This window comes from Sturnira hondurensis, unplaced genomic scaffold (genome assembly GCF_014824575.4).
Source record: "Sturnira hondurensis isolate 20B ecotype Veracruz unplaced genomic scaffold, ASM1482457v3 Scaffold0006496, whole genome shotgun sequence".
Classification (NCBI taxonomy): domain Eukaryota; kingdom Metazoa; phylum Chordata; class Mammalia; order Chiroptera; family Phyllostomidae; genus Sturnira; species Sturnira hondurensis.
The window spans coordinates 10,842,156-10,865,293 of NW_028079127.1; the positions used below are offsets into that span (position 1 = coordinate 10,842,156).

General features: G+C 38.0%; 1 protein-coding gene across 1 annotated transcript in view; it reads left to right on the forward strand.

Annotated features, from left to right (window-relative positions):
- PTPRR (protein tyrosine phosphatase receptor type R) overlaps positions 1-23,138 on the forward strand; it is a 252,290-nt gene that overhangs the window by 183,232 nt on the left and 45,920 nt on the right. Inside the window, 2 exon segments of the mRNA XM_037049448.1 lie at positions 19,037-19,223; positions 21,531-21,615. Coding sequence (XP_036905343.1) covers positions 19,037-19,223; positions 21,531-21,615 — 272 coding nt within the window.

The following is a 23,138-nucleotide window of genomic DNA, read 5'->3' on the forward strand; positions in this document are numbered from 1 at the left end:
TCGATATCATTAACCATTAAGGAAATGCAATTGAAACCACAACGACTTGTCACTTCATGCCACCTAGGATACTTTAATGAAAACCATGGACAAAAACAAGTACCGGCAAGAATAGAGAGAAATTGCAACTCTCCTATATTGCTGGTGGGAATGTAAAATGGTGCGGTCATTTTGGAAACACATGTAGCAGTTTCTCGTGAAGTTAAAACTAGAGTTACCACATGACCAAGCGATGCCACTCATAGGGGTACGTACACTCAAGGGAAATAAAACCATGCCCACGGAAAACCTGCGCACCCATCTTCAGAGCGGTATTATTCAGAACAACCAAACGTAGAAAGAATCCAAATGTCCAATGGATAAGTTAATAAGTAAGTGTAATAGATCCTTACAATAGAGTACACTGCGCCATAAAAAGGAAGTAAGTGTTGATTGGAATTACAATATGGATGAGCCTTGAAAACACCATGCTGTCAAAGAAGGCAGGCGCAGAAGGTCACATGCTGTATGATTTCATGTATACAGAGTGTCTAATATAGGCAAGTTCATAGACACAAAAAGTAGATGAGTAGAGGGAGGAACAAAGAGTAGGTGGTGGGTGGGGAGTTTCTCTTCAAGGGGACGACGGAGTTAGAAAATTGACTGCTGTGATGATCACACAACTCTGGGACTATAGTAAGACCACTGAATTGTGTGATTTTAAAAGGTTAATTTCATGGCGTCTAAATTATATCTCAATAAAAAGGAGAAAATATATGTATAAAACTTTCATTTGAAAGCAATATGTTGGCTATTTCTAGAAAATTAGTTGGACATTGCTTTTGGCATCTTTCTCATTTTATTCGATTTGCTTGAAACATACAAATTTAGAACATTTTTATTTATAGAAAAGCAAATGGATATGTTTCCTACAGTAAGTATAAAGTCTCCTCTACATGACAAATTTCAGTTCACTCTTAAAAATGTGTATGGCATTTTGCATTCCAGAAATATTTATTTTTTAACAGTCCATCTGCTCCTTGAACATAATATAGATAACAAAACCCAGTATCCAAAGTAAGAACTCTTTCTTTTGTCTGGTATGAATAATATCTGCACTTGGGTGAATGGCTATTCAATTTGCAGGGCTATCTTGCAATTATTTCATTTGACAGTGGTAAGTGGAGACCCGGACATAAAAATGAATTACTGTGAATGGCATTAAATCAACACATTCCAGTTACTTGAGGGGAAAAGCTTATTTTAACTGTTGGCAACTATATTCAATAATTTATATTTAAACATCTATCCTTGCCCTGCATCACTGATAACATGATTGTGTATTTACATTGGCAAAAATGTGATTACAGTGATAAAATCAAGTGTCACTCTCTTCATTTATTGCTAGCAGAACTCTTCCAGGTAATGGAGGCCTTCCTTCCACCTGAGAAGTGGTGGTACTTAAATACAATCCATGGCCACAGAGTAACCCAGCTAAGTCACTGACTCCTCACTGGCCAAAGGAAGCAACTCCCTCCTCTGAAATTCCAAGGTGAAAGGCCAATGACTTTTGAGGGCAACAGTCATCCTGCTTTATTCCTAAAGCATTCCAACTGACCAAGGCTCTCGACGGCATTGCTGGGTGGTGCACTTTCCAGCGAACACTGAACAAACACAGGAATGTATACTTACACAAGTTGCCTGCCGTTCTTAGATAAACGTTGGGGGAAACTCTGGAGACAGTAGATTTTCACAATTTTGACTGAGAGTTCATTTTAGGTAAAGGTAGACTTTGACATGCCTTGGTTAATCACTTAAGACACCTGCTTCTTACATCAAATGACTGAAAAGCTTTTTTAGAAGAGTTCAGATAGATATAGAATTTAATTACTTTTACAAATATCTAATTTTTTATAAAGGTGAAAATCTTCTTTTGCAAATTTAATTTTATAAATGTTCATCTCTAATGATTAAAAGCAAGTTCAAAGATTTGGTATAAAGAAATGTGCTCTTTAAATTAATGATCTCTATCTCTGTAACTTCTTAGGTGTAACTATTCCATAACAGGCTACAAAATCTTCACATAATCTATATAGTTTTCTTTCCTCATAATCCAAAAAGTCCTCAACCAGAGAGAGGTTATATATTTTTTAACCCACACACCTCTGCCAGGGCCTACCATAGTTTCTGGAAAATAGTAGGAACTCCATAAATGTTTGTTGTGGAACTAAGTTCATCGTAGCTTTGTGGTTACGAATAAAATCTCAGGATTCAAACTACCTGTATTCACATACCTTCCTGTATGACTTTTGATAAGTAATTTAACATCCTTTGCTTCCCCACATATAAAATGGGGAAAACTATAATATCTCCCTCAAAAATTGCTGTAAGAACTGAATGAAATAACACAAGCAAACCAATATTCGTAAGCTTAGCTTATTTAACATTAGCCACCATCATCAAGAACATCATTAGCACTTATTACATACACTAATTATGCTACATTACATTACTGCAATAGTATTAACCACATAGCCACCTTGGTATTCCGGGCAGTTATCCTAGGGCCAGCTGGTTATTTCTCTGGGAGTTGAATGAAAAACCAAGCCAGGATTATTGTTTGACTCTAGTTCAAGGGAGGATAGATTCAGTGAAAATCAATACATTCTCTTTTCTTGTAACCTCCCCCACTCTTTACCCAGAGTGAGCAGAAATGAGGAAATTTGCTCTCTGATTGCAAACATGTAACAAGCCAAGGTTCCAAACAAGCTCTGGGGCAGAGAAGATGCCCTTATTAGATTTCCGGTGTGTGTGTGTGTGTGTGTGTGTGTGTAGATATTAATTAGCTTGATATCTATCTGAAAGAGAGTACAAAACACACATTGAAGATAAAATCGATGCAGAGCACCACGACAACCCATCCATGTATTACAAAAATTTGTTACCCTGATTACATTTACTAGGAAATTTGCTGTCCATTGCTTCATACAGATATGTGGAATCTTGGGCTTCTGTGATAAAATGATCCTGTATTTTCATTCATGAAGCCCGTAATGGGAATTTACTCTTACAAACATACATTGTTCTTCTTCTATTTTTATTTATTTTTTATCCTTACCTGAGGACAAGCTTTATTGATTTTTTTTTTAGAGAAAGAGAAAGGGAGGAGGGAGAGAAATATTGATGTGAGAGAGAGACATCAATTGGTTGCCTCTCAGACACACCCCGACAGGGACCAACTCTGCAACATAAACATGTGCCCTGCCCAGGAATCCAACTGGCGACCCTCCGGTTTGCAGGATGACCAACCAACTGAGCCACACCAGTCAGGGCTATTATTCTTCCTTTATATTATCTCATTCTCTAAAATGTCGTTTGTATTATGCAAACACATATGCTACATGTTGAGTACAAAATTTTCCATAGATGTCACCAGCTAAAAATAATCAGAGCTGCCACTGTCCATGGGTCACTACATTAGTTCCAGTGAAGCTTTATAGCTCCTGCCGTTTAAAAAGAGTCTCTCTGGGAAATGTGTTCAGTGCTTCTGGCCTATTCCTTTTCCTTCTTTCTTTTCTTTTTTCCTTTTTCTTTCTTTTACTCTTTGTTTGTTCTTTCTATCAACAAACAAACAAGTAGAACTTTTAATAGGTAGACATTTTTATTATTAAAATGATGCGATGATAAAATTATAGCAAAGATGGATTGTAAGGTCTTGAAAATTCTTTTACCATTCTCTAATTGCAGAATATTTTCATTATTCCAAAAAGAAATCTCGTACCCATTGGCATTTACTTGCCGGTTCCCTGCTCCTCAGCCTCTGGCAGTTCTACAGATCTTCTCTCTCTGGACTTTCCTATTCTGGGCATATCATCTAAAAGGAATCATAAAATACATGACCTTTTGCATCTGGTTTCTTTTACTTAATATAATGTTTTTAAGATTTATTCGTGTTGTAGCATGAATGTTGTATCTGCACATCATTCCTTTTAGTAGCTGAACAATATTACATTGTACGGATATATCACATTTTATATGGGAATTCATCAGCTGACAGACTTTGGAGTGTTTTCACTTTTGGCTATTACGAACAATGTTGCTATAAAGATTCAAGTCAAGTTTTTGTGTGGACAGGTGTTTGCATTTGTCTTGGATATATACCAAAAAGTGGGATTTCTGGTCATATGGTAACTGCAGGTTTAAATTTTTTGAGGAACAGCCACTGTTTTTCCAAAGTGGCTGGGCCACTCTGCCTTCCCACCAGCCATGTCTTCGGTTCCATTTTCTCCCTGTCCTCACCAGCACTTGTCATGGTCTGTCTTTTTTATTCTAGTCATTCTAACCAGATGTTTTGATACCATGAGGCTTAATGATATTGAATGTCTTTTTAAAATTTTATTAAACTTATTGGGACGGCATTGGTTAATAAAGTCATACATGTTTTAAATGCACAATCCTATAATACATTATCTGTATATTGCGTTGTGTGCTCACCACCCTGTCAAGTGTCTTTTCATCGCCATGTGTTTGACCCCCCTTTACCCTCTTCTAGCTCCTCCCACCACCTCCTCCTCCAATAAACACCGTGTTGTTGTGTTTGTCAACAAGTATTTTTCTCTTATTTGTTCATTTTTTGCTTCAGTTTTATATCCCACATACGAGTGAAATCATATGGTTCTTGACTTTTTCCATTGACTCATTTTACTTATGGTATGTAGTCTAAAGACCCATCTGTCCTGTAGCAAATGGCAGTATTTCATTTCTTCTTATGGCTGAGTAGCATTCTATTGTATATGTGCCCCACATGATCTGTATCCAGTCATCTACTGAGGGACACTTCAGTTGTCAAACATCTTTCCTTATTTACACCCAAATCTCAGTCAGACCCTACTGATCTATATGTCCATTTTCATGCCAATGCCTCACTGCAATGGTTAGTTTGGCTTTGTAGTAAATTTGTGGATCTACCACCTTTGTTCTTTTTCAAAATGATGTTGGTCATTCTGGACATATATTTTCAGGTAAATTTTAAAATCAGATTATCAATTTCTGCAAAAACAAGCCAGCAGGGATTTTGACAGGGATTATATTGACTCTGCAGATCAATTTCAGGCATATTGCCATCTTAACCATATTAATTCTTCCAATACATNTGTTTGACCCCCTTTACCCTCTTCTAGCTCCTCCCACCACCTCCTCCTCCGATAAACACCATGTTGTTGTGTTTATCAACAAGTATTTTTCTCTTATTTGTTCATTTTTTGCTTCAGTTTTATATCCCACATACAAGTGAAATCATATGGTTCTTGACTTTTTCCATTGACTCATTTTACTTATGGTATGTAGTCTAAAGACCCATCTGTCCTGTAGCAAATGGCAGTATTTCATTTCTTCTTATGGCTGAGTAGCATTCTATTGTATATGTGCCCCACATGATCTGTATCCAGTCATCTACTGAGGGACACTTCAGTTGTCAAACATCTTTCCTTATTTACACCCAAATCTCAGTCAGACCCTACTGATCTATATGTCCATTTTCATGCCAATGCCTCACTGCAATGGTTAGTTTGGCTTTGTAGTAAATTTGTGGATCTACCACCTTTGTTCTTTTTCAAAATGATTTTGGTCATTCTGGACATATATTCTCAGGTCAATTTTAAAATCAGATTATCAATTTCTGCAAAAACAAGCCAGCAGGGATTTTGATGGGGATTATATTGACTCTGCAGATCAATTTCAGGCATATTGCCATCTTAACCATATTAATTCTTCCAATACATAAACATGGTGATTTTTTCCACTTATTTAGATCCTCTTTAATTTTATTCAACAATGTTTGTAGTTCACAGTATACAAATCCTGCAGTTTTTACAAAGTTTATTTCTAAACATTGTATTCTCTTTGATAATATTGTAAATGTCATTGCTTTCTTAATTTCACTTTCAGAATATTTATTTCAAATAAGTAGAAATACAAGTGATTTCTTATACTGATTTTATATTATACAACACTGTGGAACTTGAATATTACTTTAATTTTTGTGGATTCCTTGGGGTTCCCTATACCTGAGATCCTGACATCTGCAAAGAGAGATTTCTCTGCAGACTGCAGAATTCAGTTTTAAAAACTTGGGCTGCTCAAGCAGATATTGTAAAAAATACTGAAGAAGCTGAGAAGTTGTATGTTTTTGATGATCCACACTTTATCTGAGTTCTGTGTATTATTGTAATCATGTATCATTTCTGGTCTTGAAAGTAAGTAAATATATTTAATTTGGTTGGAGTAGTCAAGGCTAAAAGAAATTTTTGGTGATTGATTGCTCAAGGACAGGAAGTTAATATTGTATTTTGTTACTTAGAAAGCAGTTCCTTGCACAACCAAAAGAAGGACTACAACCAATTTAAAAACAAAATATAACCGGAACTGCCAGAAAACCAAACTTTATGCAAGTCGAACAACCAAGGAGTTAAGAAGCATTCATCCAGACCAGTAGGAGGGGCAGAGACAGGAAGCCAGGGAGGAGAGGACATGCAGCAAGGCAACAGCTGGAGGACCTGGCAGGCAAGATGGCAGCTGGCAGACCAGGAGCTCCCACATTTGCGTGCAAGACAGACCATGCAACTCAGGGTTCCTGCACAGGAAAAGAAGCCTCAAAACCTCTAGCTGTGGAATCCAGTGGGGGTTGTGGCAGCGGGAGAAACTCCCAGCCTCACAGGAGAGTTTGTTGGAAAGACCCACAGGGTCCTAGAATGCACACAAAGCCACCCACCTAGGAGTCAGCACCAGAAGAGCCCAATTTGTGTGTGGGTAGTGGGGGAAGTGACTGAAAGTGGGACAAGAGCCAAGCAAGCAGCACTGTTCCCTCTTGGACCCCTCCCCCACATACAGAACCACAATGCAGCTAAGTGGGTTGCCCCACCATGGCAAATGCATAAGGTTCTGCCCCCTACAACATAACAGCTATACGAAGGCAAAGAAATATGGCCCGAATGAAAGAGCAGATCAAAACTCCAAAAATAGAACTAAGTGACAAAAAGAGAGTCAACCTATCAGATGCAGAGTTCAAAACACTGGTAACCAGGATGCTCACAGATATGGCTGAATATGGTCACCAAATAGAAGAAAAAGGGAAGGCTAGACAAAGTGAAATAAAGAAAAATATACAGGGAACCAATAGTCGAGGGAAGGAAACTGGAACTCAAATCAACAGTTTGGACCAGAAGGAAGAAATAAACATTCAAACAGAACAAAATGAGAAACAAGAATTCAAGAAAATGAGGAGAGGCTTAGAAACCTGTGGGACAACTTTAAACATTCCAACATCCAAACCATGGGGGTGCCAGAAGGAGAAGAGAACAGCAATAAGTTGAAAAAAAATGAAGGAGAACTCCCCCATCTGGCAAATTAAATAGACTTCCAGGAAGTCCAGGAAGCTCTGGGAGTCCCAAAGAAATTGGAACCAAGGAAGCACACACCAAGGCACATTGTAATTACATTACCCATGATTAAAGAGAAGAAGAGAGCCCTGGCTGGTGTAGCTCAGTGGATTGAGCATGGGCCTGGGAACCAAAAGGTCACTGGTTCAATTCCCAGTCAGGGCACATGCCTAGGTTGTGGGCCAGGTCCCCAGTAGTGGGCAGGCAAGAGGCAATCACACATTGATGTTTCTCTTTTTTCCTCCCTTCCCCTCTTTCTCTAAAAATAAGTAAGTAAGTAAATAAAAAAACAAAAGGAAAGAATCTTAAAAGCAGCAAGAGAAAAGGGCAGAGTTACCTACAAAGGAGTTCCCATAAGACTATCAGATGATTTTTCCAAAGAAACTTTGCAGGCAAGAAGGGGCTAGAATCCAAGTCATGAAAGGGAAGGACCTACATCCAAGATTGCTCTATCCAGAAAAGCTTTTATTTAGGATGGAAGGGCAGATAAATTACTTCCCAGATAAGGTTTAGTTAAAGGAGTTCATCATCACCAAGCCCTTATTGTATGAAATGTTAAAGGGACTTATCTAAGAAAAAGAAAATGATCAAAACTATGAACAGTAAAATGATAAACTCACAACTATCAACAACTGGACCTAAAAACCAAAATAAACTAAGCAAAAAACTGGAACAGGAACAGAATCACAGAAATGGAGATCACATGGAGGGTTACTAGTGGGAAGGTGGAGGGGGAAGAATGGGGGAAAAGGTACAAAGAATAATACATGTAAATAGTAGGTACAAAATAGACAGGGGGAGGTTAAGAATAGTATAGGAAATGGAGAAGCCAATAAACGTATACATACAACCCATGGACATGAACTAAGCAGAGTGGAATGCTGGTGGGAGTGGAGGTGCAGGCCAGAGGGGAATAAAGAGGAGAAAAAAATGGGACAACTGTAATAACACAATTAATAAAATATACTTTAAAAAAGAAAATAGCTTATATGTGTATCTATTAGCTAAAATTCAAATAAAGATTCATTTCAGAAAAATGGTTTATTCGTTTAGATTTATTAATATTTCTTTAACATCATCTTTTTCTTAACTAATTACATGAGCTTGAAAAAACTAAACTTTGGAACTAAAATTAGACCTACCATCATTTTGTTCTTTTGTTAAAACAGAAACAGCCTCCTCATCATCACCATGAGTGACATCCAAAATACCAAATGCCAGATTTAAAACAAAGAGTAAAAATCAATCATACTTGCTTACTACTTTTTTTTTCTCTTGTAGAACAAAATTACCAGGGCTCTTTAGGGTGTTAATGCTCAGACTTCACTGATATTTAGATAAGACTGAAAGGACTGTAACATTTTCTGAACCTGGCTGAACTCCTGTCTTGTAAGATCCTGCACTTCCCCTACTTTCAGAAGGATTAGAAAGCCACCAGAGCACAGTAATTACACATAGCATTGCCCTACCAGTTCATTTGCAACCTTTCATTTGTACAGAAGGAAATAGTTGCTTTCCTTGTGCTCAAGGACTGGGTACAAAAGGAGGATTAAGTCAAAGTCTTTGCCCTTGAGGAGGTCACACCTTAGCATAAGTCATTTCTAGTGAATGTGATGTATTGAAGTCATATTTAAAAAGTTGGTAAGAGCCCTGGCTGGTGTGGCTCAGTGGTTTGAGTGCCAGCCTGCGAACCAAAGGGTCACTGGTTTGATTCCCAATCAGGACACAGGCCTGGGTTGCCGGCCGGTCCCCAGTGAGGAGCACATGAGAGGCAACCGCACATTGATGTCTCTCTTCCCTTTCCCTGTCTTTAAAAATATATAAATTAAATATCTTTTAAAAGGTTGCACAGAGGTTTTAGAAGAGGTTTCATTTGGGGACTTACACATGAAAACAGTAAGGGCAAGCTCATTTCAAGCCTAGAAAGCGGAGTCGCAGGTGGACTGGCCTGGGGCAGCACAGACGTGCATGAGGCCAACTCTGGAGAGGAGCCTGGAGAGATGCACAGGGAACAGAGGAGGAAACGTCTACCTCCCAGGACAGCCCCTTGTTTGCTCGCCCGTGTGCCATGCTCAGACATCCTCCTGGTGGAATCTGGAAGAAAACATACTGGACCAGGACACTTAGAGTCAGCAAGCCTGACCAGGGAGCTACTGCAAGAACAAGCGATGACGAGGGTCTTTGCGAACTCGGTGTCAGTGAAGCCAGAATCGTCTTTGTATCTCTTCTACACTCCCATGTGTCCACTAACTTCCAAACTCAGCAATTTTGAGTTACTTTTGAAAACTTCTTGACATAAAAATGATCATGGAAATGCACAAACCTTTAGATGCAAGGTTACTCATCTGCAGTCTTTCTATGATGGTGGAAAACTAAAAACAACTTATGTCCAAAAATGAGGCATTGTTTACATGAACTGGGGTACATCCATACATGAAAGGTAATAGTTGGTAAAAATAGTTTTTAAATAAATGGTGCTTGAAGTCATGAAAAGACATTCATGATATATTTCGTTAAATAGAAATCAAGTCATAAAAGTATATATGGAGTAAAAATCTAAATTTTGTTATATATATGCACATATAGATTTTAAGGACATACATACATACAAAATATTATTAGTAGTTATTTTAAGTGTTGATATGTGATAATTTTCTTTCCTTATGTAGTTTTTCTATAATGAACATGTATTATTTTTGAATCTGAAAAAACTTATTAATTTTCAGGATATAAGATAAAAAATTTAAGAGCTCAAGGTATGAAAAATTGTCCTAGACTTAGATGACCACTGACTGCATACATAACACTATTGTTGGTAGGAAGCGAGTTTGGGTGGTGTCGCAAGGAGAAGATCCAGTCCAGCATCAGGCTAGTTCAGCGTGCATTTCAGGCTGCTGCCCGCTGCTGTGCTGTGGGACGCAGGCTGCTTCCATGCGGCCATGGCCACGGGGTTGCTAGGGCCACATGGCCGTAGAGAGCAGAGGTGTGAAGGTGCAGTGAGAGTGAAAATCATGAGCAAGAGAGAGAGAGAGAGAGCTTCTTTGTTCCACTGGGATTATTAGTCTGGAGCTTAGAAAAGACCAGAAGCTTTTTCAAAATGGCCAATAAAATTCCCAAGATTTCACAGGGTTTGGATGGGTTTGGATGGGTTAGATTGAGAGGCCTCACCCCGCAGTGCCCCAGTACCGAAGCCGGAAGGGAAGTGTGATAACCCCTTTGGCAGAGCCCAAAGCAGTGGTGCCCTGGGGTGTGAAGAGCTGTAGCTTCCTGTGGAAGCAAACATGCTTATGCTTCCCAGTTTATGAAAGTCAATGTCTAGTTCCTTTTGCACCCCTTTCCTTTATTAATATTTGGCCAAATACTGACAGTAACAACACTGCTGCTGGCTCTTCGCTAACAAACTTTTCCAACCAACCTTGCCTTCTTCAAGTATTTATTGCTGTGTATGCCATATGGTTCCCACACAGCAGCCAAGTGTGTGTAGAGTTAAGTAAGAATGGCCACATGATCATTATTAATCATTTTAATCATTCGTGTATTAGATGCCAGACAGTAGGCTGGAAATGTTTGCATCTTTTTGCTTCTTTAACTTTTATAATGAGATCAACCCTAGGAGTTTAAATATTATCCCCATTTACAGGTTAAGGGGTCTGAGCTGAAAGAACCTAAGTGAAGCATTAGTGATTTAAACTCAGATTCCAAGGTTAATGCTTAAAGAACCAAGTAACTAACAGTTACACTGACAGTAACAGTTTCAATTTGTGGTTTTTTAATAATTGTTTTTATTTTTATTTTTTAAAATAATAGAAAGATGAAGTAAATTGGCTTGTTTTATACACATATAAAGGTCAGANAATTTTCTTTCCTTATGTAGTTTTTTCTATAATGAACATGTATTATTTTGAATCTGAAAAAACTTATTAATTTTCAGGATATAAGATAAAAAATTTAAGAGCTCAAGGTATGAAAAATTGTCCCAGACTTAGATGACCACTGACTGCATACATAACACTATTGTTGGTAGGAAGCGAGTTTGGGTGGTGTCGCAAGGAGAAGAATTTTCTGAGACCCACAGAGAGAATGGGGCTCCATGGTGAACTTTACTGATGATGAAAATTAAGGGGGTTCCCCTCCCGACTCCCCAGTGTGCCATCTTTGTCTGTCCCAGCATGGGAAAAGCCCCATCCCGTCTCAGCGGGGCAGGATACAGGCCCCTGCCCAGAGTTTCTGCCCCGTGTTCAAGTCCGGCCCAGTCCAGCATCAGGCTAGTTCAGCGTGCATTTCAGGCTGCTGCCCGCTGTGCTGTGGGACGCAGGCTGCTTCCATGCGGCCATGGCCACGGGGTTGCTAGGGCCACATGGCCGTAGAGAGCAGAGGTGTGAAGATGCAGTGAGAGTGAAAATCATGAGCAAGAGAGAGAGAGAGAGCTTCTTTGTTCCGCTGGGATTATTAGTCTCGAGCTTAGAAAAGACCAGAAGCTTTTTCAAAATGGCCAGTAAACTTCCCAAGATTTCACAGGGTTTGGATGGGTTTGGATGGGTTAGATTGACAGGCCTCACCCCGCAGTGCCCCAGTACCGAAGCCGGAAGGGAGGTGTGATAACCCGTTTGGCAGAGCCCAAAGCGGTGCTGCCCTGGGGTGTGAAGAGCTGTAGCTTCCTGTGGAAGCAAACGTGCTTATGCTTCCCAGTTTATGAAAGTCAATGTCTAGTTCCTTTTACACCCCTTTCCTTTATTAATATTTGGCCAAATACTGACAGTAACAACACTGCTGCTGGCTCTTCGCTAACAAACTTTCCCAACCAACCTTGCCTTCTTCAAGTATTTATTGCTGTGTATGCCATATGGTTCCCACACAGCAGCCAAGTGTGTGTAGAGTGAAGTAAGAATGGCCACATGATCATTATTAATCATTTTAATCATTCATGTATGTGTATTAGATGCCAGACAGTAGGCTGGAAATGTTTGCATCTTTAACTTTTATAATGAGATCAACCCTAGGAGTTTAAATATTATCCCCATTTACAGGTTAAGGGGTCTGAGCTGAAAGAACCTAAGTGAAGCATTAGTGATTTAAACTCAGATTCCAAGGTTAATGCTTAAAGAACCAAGTAACTAACAGTTACAGTGACAGTAACAGTTTCAATTTGTGGTTTTTTAATAATTGTTTTTATTTTTATTTTTTAAAATAATAGAAAGATGAAGTAAATTGGCTTGTTTTATACACATATAAAGGTCAGATATCATTATATAAATTCAATTTTTTTATGCAATCACTCAAAAGAGAGAGCAACAATTCACCTAATGACAGAGGTGCTTTCAAGCGGGGAAGTCAATCACTTCTCCCCCGAAAAATGTTCTCTATGTTTGAAGATTTCTTTCTGCTTTAGAGTGCAATTCATTTATCATCTTCGTGGGCCTGTACCTGGTACCTTTTACACTGATTACGTTTCTTCCCTACACGATTTCCTTTGGGAAATTTTTCTATGGATGGTTACAATACCTATTCATTTCTTTCCACTTTTAGAAATTAATGACACTGCATTTTCATTACATTTAACCTTCCAAGAGCTTTGAATTTAAGTCACAATTTAACTTTCCTAGCACTCCATATCTTTTTTTTATTTTATCCTCTCATTCTGTCAAGTGATCCAGGGAGATGTTAGTACTGTATATAATTTATTTGAAGATAAAGAGAAGAGAAACAGCAAATGATTGATGAAATACCATTACTCTTGGAATTTAAAAGTGATAGAGTCTGGAGTTTCAAAGAAACTGGAGGCCAGTGAAATTACCCAACTGTTTCCTTATTCGTTATGTAAATTAAAACTATTTTTTCTTTTTATTTTTAATTAGAAGCCCCCTAGAATACTAAATTTGTGGACAAAATGAATCAGCAAAATTAAATAAGAAAAATCAACTTGAGGGAGGAGGTTAAGCTCCTATTTATGATTAAGGCAAGGTTGTTAAATCTGTGACCATTATGATGATAACACACCAGGAGGGAAGGCTGGACCGAAGTCTTAGTCTAGCAACATTTCAGATCTGGAGAGGATGTCAATATTAAACTTCTAACTTCTCTCCCTATAAGGTTAGATGTATATACTGATAAAGGCAGCTCTGAATGAATTATGGGTATTTTTTACAGAACAACAAAAATTATAATAGGAAAAGCTCTGAAAGATCAAGTCTGTTTACCTGTCGAACTAGTTTTTTAAAATAATTCTTGATGCCTATTTTTCTGTTCTGGTTTCAAGTACTTCGAGATAAGCAGCTGCCACCATTTCCCACTGAAACTTAATTCCATAATCCAATAGTTTCCAAAGGACATCTTCCTGGACTACAGGCAAATGATCAGTTGTTCTATTTTATCCTCTGACCCCCATTTCCGTTCTTTATCGAGTACTCAGAGGGACCGGGCTTGAAGCCTTGCAGTTCTCAGTGGCCAACATACTGCCACAGGACCAGCCAGATCTGAGAATTAGAGCCCATGGCCACAAGCTGGAAAGTCGATCCCATCTGCCCAAATCCCACTAACTAACTAACTAACTAACACATAGTTCCAACTGCCAGGAAAATAAATGCTTAGGTTTTTTTCTGAGTTACCCCAGCACTCAAATGTAGTGCTCTTGTATTTGTTTTAGCTGTTTCTTTTCTTCTCATGTCTTGGTCATTGGGAGCAGTGATGCAGAATTTAACAGTTTGAACAGAGAGTTGTTTATATTCTTTTGCTGAAAGTGATGTGTGGCCCTGGCCCATAATATTTATCCATGTTTTCCTTTTTGCTTAATTGTAATTAGCATGCTGTTTATTGCATTCCTTTTACCTTTCCTTAAGAATTTGCTTTTTCCTCCAATTGTTTGCATTGATATCTTTTGAATTTCCTCTCTCTTATTTATTTTTTGGCATAAATAATAATTGGGGCTACAGTGGGAGCTTGATAAAGCTTTTTATTATGTTCCCTTTTGTCCAGCAGCAATCGCGAGACATGAAAAATGTTTAAACAGTGTGTCCAGAGTTAACAGAAGGGAAACACAGTTCTTAGTAAGAATTTGTGTTCTTAGTTTTCTACAATCTGTTTTTATTAAAGATTCAAGTCTCTTGATATTTCCATTATTTTTTTCTCTAAATCTGTTAGATTTTTTCCTGTATCTTAATTTGAATTTTCTCTTAAATTCTTATCTTTGTGTTATTTTTAAAATGTCTTCTTGAGTCTATCCTCATTGCTTACTATCTTGGTTCACCAGTGCTGTGGAACAAATTCATGTTCTCTCAGTTTAGTAAAGTGTTAATATTTTTTCTCCAGATCATTAGTCAGTGATGCTAGTTAAAAACTTAGTATTCGCATATATAAAAAGATTATCTCATCTCAAGATTATTCAGTAAATTGTGTTAGAATTGTTGGTAATTTATTTGGGGGTAAAAAAACACCTAAGTGACTCTTACCTTTACCATACCCCAAAATAAATTACAAATAGATTAAAAGATTAACTTTTTTAAAATCTTAACTTCTAGGAGAAGTTAACTGATGTAAGAACCAACTTAAGAAAAGATAAATATGTTTAAATAAATATAAATGTAACTTTTTAAAAATCCTTAGTATTTAAGGCAATAATAAACTGCATATTTGCAATTGATAAGTTTGAAAAATAATTACTATCTTATGTAATAGTAATCAGTAATAAATACATTAATGTCATGATAGAAACATTACACGACAGCAAGGACAGTTCTCAAAGATAATGAGCAACAAACGGACAAGCACGTGAAAATATATTTCTCACCAAAGAAAGAAAAATTAAAACAATAAGCCACTACTATTACCACCTATAAAATAGCAAAATTCAAGTCATTTTGAATGTTAATGAAGTTTATGTGACTGAGTGATTTTAATTCCTTTTTTAAAACTTCTAGATTATACAAATTTCTTACAATAAGTATGCTGTTTTTATAATGAAAAAGTAACCTTTTAAAATCTATATGGATGTATATTTAATCTCTTCTCTCCACGCATAAGACATGACGAAGTTTCCAAATTTTTAAGTCAATTTTACTGATACAGTTTCCTAATTCCACTGTACTTCAATAAACCTAAAAATATTGTTTGCTCCTTGAAAGTAAGAATTAACCAAAGCAGAGATTTTTCCAAGGTAATGACACCCTGTGGTAACATTTCACAGCCAGGATAGGAGAGTACTTAATATGACAAGGGCCACCACGTGGAAAATGCCCTCCCTAAGGTCAACAGTCAGTGCAAGTTTAACCTCATAATTGAACTTGGAGACATTGTCTGAGGTGTTGAGGTGAAGTGCTCTGGAATTGTTTAAGGTTCAGGGGAAATGGAGTTGTCACAATAAAGGGAAATTTTAAGATAAATGGGTAATCAAGAAGGATGTATTTTTCTTTAGTAACAGATGTGTAGATTCCATCCATTGTTTTCCAAATGTTAAAGCTAATCTCAGTGTAAACAATTACAACTTTATGTGAAGATCTCTTAAAATAGGTCCCCGAGAGAAACAGAAGGTGAGAGTTAGGTAGAACTTTATTCATTATTACTTAAATTCAATGATAGGCGTAGCTTTTCAGATGCAACACAGTTGAATAGCCTGGCCTAAGGTCTACCACGGGGACTGAGAGAGGCAGCCCAGACAAACATGACTGTAAAGACCAAATTCTTACCTGTGAATATTGTATTGCTTCCACAGTATAGCTCAGAAATATTGGCCTTCCCTCTCAACAGCCGACTTCATGGAGGGAACTATATGGTCTAACATAACCTACCCACCCTTCCCTTGCTTTTGGGTGGCAAAGCAGACAGAGCCTAGGTTTTAAATTCAAAGCTGAGTTAAACGTTTGCTTCACTATTGTGTTCCTAAATTAGTTATTTCTTCACCTGTGAAATGGGTGAAAGCAATACCTCAGCTGTGGTGAAGACTGAAATACCACATGCGAAGTGCTTGGAACAGTGCTTGGTAAATAACTGGTGTTTAATAAATATTAGTTTCCTTTCTTTCTTCTCTTGCCAGACAAAAGTCGTTCTTTTTTTTTTTTAGTAAGTTAGTTTGTCTGAAAATGCTTTCATGTTTTTTCTCATTTTGTCACAGAACCCTTAGGAAATTAACTCACTAGCTCAGATGGACCTTACACCTGGGAGCCCCCTTTTAATCCCAGGTGTGGGCTGAGTATGCTGTGGGAAGCCAAAACAGAGGTCGCTATAACCTGACGTTCTGAATTCTCTCTTTTCTGGGTTTGGGCAGACTTTTTCTAGTCTTACAGTTTCTATGATTCTTGCCTCTCTCTTATCTCTCCTACATAACCTATTCCCTCAATTCCAAAAAACTGCTTATACGTTGTTTCTCAAAGATGTCTTATCATTTCCTGTTCCCACACTTTTTCCCCTGCCAGACTCTGTCAGAAATAACCCTCCACCCAAAATGTGCCCACTGAGCTTTTCCTTTGAAGGCCCAGTGCAAATGCCCCCTCCTTCAAGCATGTGCCCTGAGCACTCTGAATGGACAAGACCTCACCTTTCACTAAACCACTGTGACCCTGGGTGTCACTCAGCTGACAGATTGCAGATACTTTTGACTTTTGGAACTGAAGATTTACTGAGTAGAATGACGGTTTAAAGTGGCGTGTGACTGGCAATCCCTTCAGCAGCCTCTCCCCACTCCTCACTAAAATACCCGTGAAACCAGAAAAAGCCAGATTCTCACAAACAGACTAAAAACTAAAACTAATAAACAAACTATTATCAGGATCAGAGAGGAATTTCTGCCAATTTAAATGCCAGAAGAATTGGATTGAAAAACTTCAAATACTGCTTTCCCATGAAAAATGGATTAAAATTCTCAACCTGATAGCAGAGCCGGTCTTTGCTCCTCTTTAAGTTTTTACCTTTTGTCCAGAAATGAGGAGCCCCATCACTCACCACCAACACACACACACACACACACACACACACACACACACCGGAAGTGAAAGGGGACTAACATTCCTCTCGCTGGCAGGTGATATTTTATGGGTGTCCAGAATGCTGTCCAATATTCTCTAATGCAGTGATCTAAAGAAGTAAAAAATAATAATAGGGGGGAAGAGGTTTGTCAAAAACATGCCACAAAAAACCAGGATGTCAATGTTAATTTTTTTAAAGTCAGGTGTGAGGCCAGACACAAAATTAATGAGAAAATACATAATATTGATTAAAATATACAGTTGATGTGGACCTTGGCTTGTGGGGCCACGTTGTGCATGAAGCAGGAGAAATTCACACGGACTACTGAGTCCTGTGGAGGAAAAGGGACAACATGGCTTTTCTCTCAAAGGGAGAAAAGGCCATGGCCTCTGCCATGTCAGGCCTTTATTTCTCCTCCACCCCCCGCCCTGTCCCCGCTGCACCTTACATGATGGTCTTCATTAACTATGCACAGGTTTGCTTTAGGTGGTTACCTTTTACAGAAAACAAAGGAGCCCATGATGCTAATCACATCACAGAAGAAGGATATTTGCAACAAAAAGGGAAAAGTAGTTGAACCCATTACACTCATCCTTGGAAGGTTTAGCATGGATTTTAGGAAGTTACTTTGCAGTAAATGTTTTGTGCCTCAATTCAGGGTGAGGGAGTTTTAGCAAAAGCAAGTCTCATAGTGGCCTAGGTACATTGCAGACCTGACTCCTCACAGGAGAACCTATCCATGGACGTGGGTCCTGTTCATCGGACCTTGCTTTCCATTAGGAGCTGGGCCCACACCATGCAGAATGGTCTCCTATGTACAGTGGAGATATAATTATGAATCTCTTCAAGGAATATAATATCTAAAATATATAAAGTAAAAACTAGTAGAAATATAAGGAAAAAAACAAACACAATTATTATGAAAGACTCACATACATATCTCAGGATTTGGCAAATCCACTCGGGAAAAAGTAAGTGCAAACACTTAAGTAACCATTAAGCAAAAGCAGGGATTAAAAATATCAGAGGGTGCCCTGGCTGGCATGGCTCAGTGGATTGAGCACGGGCCTGCGAACCACACGATTGCGGTTCGATTCCCAGTCAGGGCACATACCTGGGTTGCAGGCCAGTTCCCAGTGGGGGACTCATGAGAGGCAACCATACATTGATATTTCTCTCCCTTTCTCCTTCCCTTCCCCTCTAAAGATAAATAAATAAAATCTTTAAAAAAAATATTAGAGGGTTATATGATTTATAAGTAGGACTCCCAGATGTACATATAACTAGTGTTGGTTTTGTGTTATACCTGATTCCTCAATTCAAACGCAATGTTTACTTTTCCTAAAAATTCATTTACTATGACTAGGCATTCTGTTATTTCTGTAACAAATATATCAATTAATAAATTATAGTGCATTTTCTCAATTCAGAGTTATTTCCAACAGTGAAATTGTCAGTTTCCTGTAGAGAAACCAGAGATAGTTGCTATACTCAACTGTGGTGCCATAAGAGCAAAAGGTATTTGGTCCCTCTTTCTGCAAAAGTACTCACTGAACTGTGTATAGATTAGGTACAGAAAATTTCTGTGTAGGTATAGAAAGGCAGTTTTGTGCAATCAAAATAATTCATGTGGTGTTTAAACTTAATAACATTCTTCTCCAATGTAGACGAGGGTCCAATGTGTCTCTGACTTTGGACATGAGTAGCCTGGGGAATGTTGAACCCTTTGTGGCTATACCAACCCCACGGGAGAAGGTTGCAATGGAGTATCTGCAGTCAGCCAGCCGCATTCTCACAAGATCACATCTGAGGGATGTCGTGGAAAGTTCACATTTACTCCAAAGTGAATTCATGGTGAGCCAGTTGTTTATTATTCACCCTTCATGAGGTATTTTGATAAACAAGGCACTAGATGCACACACTAAAATAGTATGACCCTCCACTGAACAACCAACAAATGGTTACCATTCAGAAGGTTAAGTACAAGGGCTTTAGATCCACCCTGCAGCTCATCAACTATGGATGTGCTCAAACTAGGGTGCTCAAGTTAGTGGTAACTGACTTGAGACAGACTACATAGGAGATGACCAAGCAAGGGAACGGCAAGGCGAGCTGGGCAGAGAAGAGCATTCCAGAATGAAGCAACGTTCTTGCTGTCACTGTTTGGGAAAGACATGGATGATACCTTAGTTTTTTACCTTGAGCAATAGGGTGCTCTTTAATAAACGAAGGAACACAGGAGAGGAACAAATGTGGGCTAAAATGTTGTGGGCTTCAGCTAAAAATGATGCTGAGTCATCAATGTTGCCAGTAATAACTTAATTCGTGAAAACACATCTCTACTCACAGAGCATGTAGACAGATTAGACCTTCTTTGGTCTCATTGTTGTCCAAAGGGAATATTCTTTGTATAGATCACTTGGCATCTTAAATCAGTTGTACATCTTAAGCCAAAATTGTTGAGAATAATAAATTGGTCATTCTGTGTTAGTTCAGATGTTTGCAACTACTTTAATGGTGAAAGATCCAGCAATGGGTTAGATTCACTATTAGCCTCATTGACGATTCTCAAGTGTTTAAAGTAAAATACAAAGTGAAGTTTTTTAAAGAGACTGTATAGTGTCATATTTTAATATATAAAGAAAATGAGACTTAGAGAGATAAAGCCTCCAGTCAGTGATCACACAACTAGCCAAAAGTATATCCATTATTCTTTTCCAGAATCACAGAGAATCTTTGTTCTTTAAGATAAGCCCTTCCCATAAAGAAAAAGATGGGGCCAAAAAGGAGTACTGAAGAGACAGAAAATGCTGGAAGATGACAAATTGTCAGTGAGAGTCAGAAAACAGGAAGGAGCACGGGAGGCATAAAGATGGCACCTGCTCCGTGGCTTTGCCAAACAGGCCCCACCTTTTTGAAATCACTAGATGTGAACATGTGGTTCCAACTGACTATTCCACCATTTTGCTTGTTTGGTAACTTGCACTGAGAATTTTCAGTTAGTTACAGTAGAGAGAAGGGATAAATATTATAAATTCTACAATAATGCAAGTTTAGAAAATGGTATTTTAAAAGTATGCTACTCCTCTTTATAGGCCAAGTCTCAAACTCCTAAGATAGTCAAGCTTTCCTCAAGTTTTTAGCTTGACTGAAAACTAGGCCAATTTGAATTAATCTATGGATGCTTTCTTTCATTTCAATGAATATTTGGCTTTTGAGTTATATTTTCCAGTGGAGAACATTTAAGTAACAAAAATATTATTTTATGTGATCTAGAGATAAAAGCTGTTTTATTTCACATTAACCTTATCTTAGCAATCCTTTGTGGAATTTTAAGTTAGAGAACATAACACTTCGTATAATCAAATACTTAAATATTTGTTTCAACCCGTTTGAAAACAGGCTTCCTGGTTTCTTCTCCAGCCGGCTGCAGGTGCGCACCTTTTGGGCCTAAGGCACGTCCACAGAGCCACTTCTGCTCCGATTGCTCTCTGGTTGTTTAAGGCACACGACACACCTTCTGGCCTAAAGAAGAGTATTTATAGTTTTGTTAAGTGAGAGAACACAGTGTCTGGATGCCCTTCACTGACAGTATTGCATTGACAACCACTGTAGGAAGAGTACAATTACAGGCCATTCTCTAACACAATAAAGCACCATTCTGTCATATTACTTGAATCAACAAAAAAGGCCCTTTACATATATACCATTTTAGGGAAGAATGTTTTAATAATCTTAAAAGAGTCACAATTAATGTTCAAAGAATTCACAATAGAGAAATTTGGGGCACTGAAGTTACATAAAGATGTGAAAAAAATTTGAATACACTGTTAAAATATCAATTTTCAGCTTCCTGTTTATATATATTTTCAGCAATTATGCAGAACAGGATTCTTAAAATCTAAGCCAAGTTTTGTATGTTTTTTTAAATAACTACACATAAAATAATGCTTTCTAACACAGAAAACTGTTTCTTGGAGTCAGCTTACCAGAGTGCAGCCGATATGTCTCTGAAAGGAAGGGTGTTGGCCGACCAGGGGTGGCAGTCTGTTGTTTATAAAAACTTTGAAAGGCAGTGGAGCTTCGGATCAGATGCCCCCTCTGAAGATTTTCTTTGTGGAAGTATTAGATGCACTAACTTGATATAATTCATTTTTGCAGGAAATACCAATGAACTTTGTGGATCCCAAGGAAATTGACATTCCACGTCATGGAACTAAAAATCGCTATAAGACCATTTTGCCAAGTAAGTTTCTGGAATTAAACAGTTTGCATTGTAACTTGCAAGCTTTCCCCCACATACCCTCACCTCGCCATTTCCCATCATCACAACTTCCACATTCACACCAAATTTGGAGTTGCAAACAAACACCAAGACTAATAATCATTAAAATGGTCTAAGTATAAAAGCTTTATCTTGTATGACTCTTATTATAATGGTGAGCTCACAGCTCTAGGAGACACGTGGTTCTAAAATTGTACTGTGCCACACATTGTAGCCTATTTGCATTGAGGATGTTAATTCAACGGGGGAAAGAATAGTCTTTTTAACAAATGGTATTGAGGCAACAGGATATTCACATGCAAAAAAATAAAATTGGACCCTGCCTCACACCATATACATATTAACTCAAAATGGATCAGAGACTTAAATGTAAAACCCAAAACTATAAAACTCTTGGTATAAAACAGATGTAAATCTTCAGAGCCTTGAATTAGTCAATGGTTTCTTATTTATGATGCCAAAAGTACAAAAAACAAAGGGGAAAAATTAGATAAATTGACCATCAAAATTAAAGTTTTGTGCTTTAAAGGATACCACCAAAAATAAAAAGATGACTAACAAGATGGGAGAAAATAGTTGCAAATTATACATCTAATGAGGGACTTATATCTAGAATGTATAAGAACACTTATAACTCAATTAGAAGAAAACCAAATAACCCGATTGCAAAAGTAGGCAAAGAACTTGGCCAATATACAACTGGCCAATAAGCATTTGAAAAGATGCTTACCATCATTAGCCATCAGGGAATTCGAAACCACAGTGAGATACCACTTCATATCTGCATGATTACGATAAAAGAAGTAGACAATAGGAAGTGTTGGCAAGGGTGCAGAGAAGTTGGAGCCTTCCTACACTTACGGTAGGGATATAAAATGGCATAGTTACTTATAAAACAGTGTGCTAGTTCCTCAAAAGGTAAAATCAGGAGCTAATGTCTGACTCAGGCAACCTGATCCTAGGTATATACCCATAAGAAATGAAAACATGTGTCCACACAAAAGCTGTGCACACATTTTTAACAGCATTAGAATAGTCCCAAAAGTGGAAACAACCAAAATGTTCATCAACTGATGAATAGGAAAATAAAATGCAGTATATTCACACCACAGAATATTATTCAGCAATAAAAAGGAATGAGGCACTGATACCTACTACAACCCGAATGAACCTTGAAAACATGTTCAGTGTGAGAATTCATCACAAAACACCTTACATTGTATAATTTAGTTTATATGAAGTATCCAGATAGACAAATCTATAGAGACAGAAACTACATTAGTGATTGCCTAGTGTTGGGAGATATGGCAAATGACTGCTAGAAGGTATGGAGTTGATTTTTTTGAATAAAGAAAATGTAACTCGTGTACACAGACAAGAGTGTGGTGATTGCCTGGGGTGGGGAGCACTGGGGGTGGTAGAGAAGGATAGAGGGGAGATAAATGGTGATGGAAGGAGACCTGACTTGGGGTGTTGAGCACACA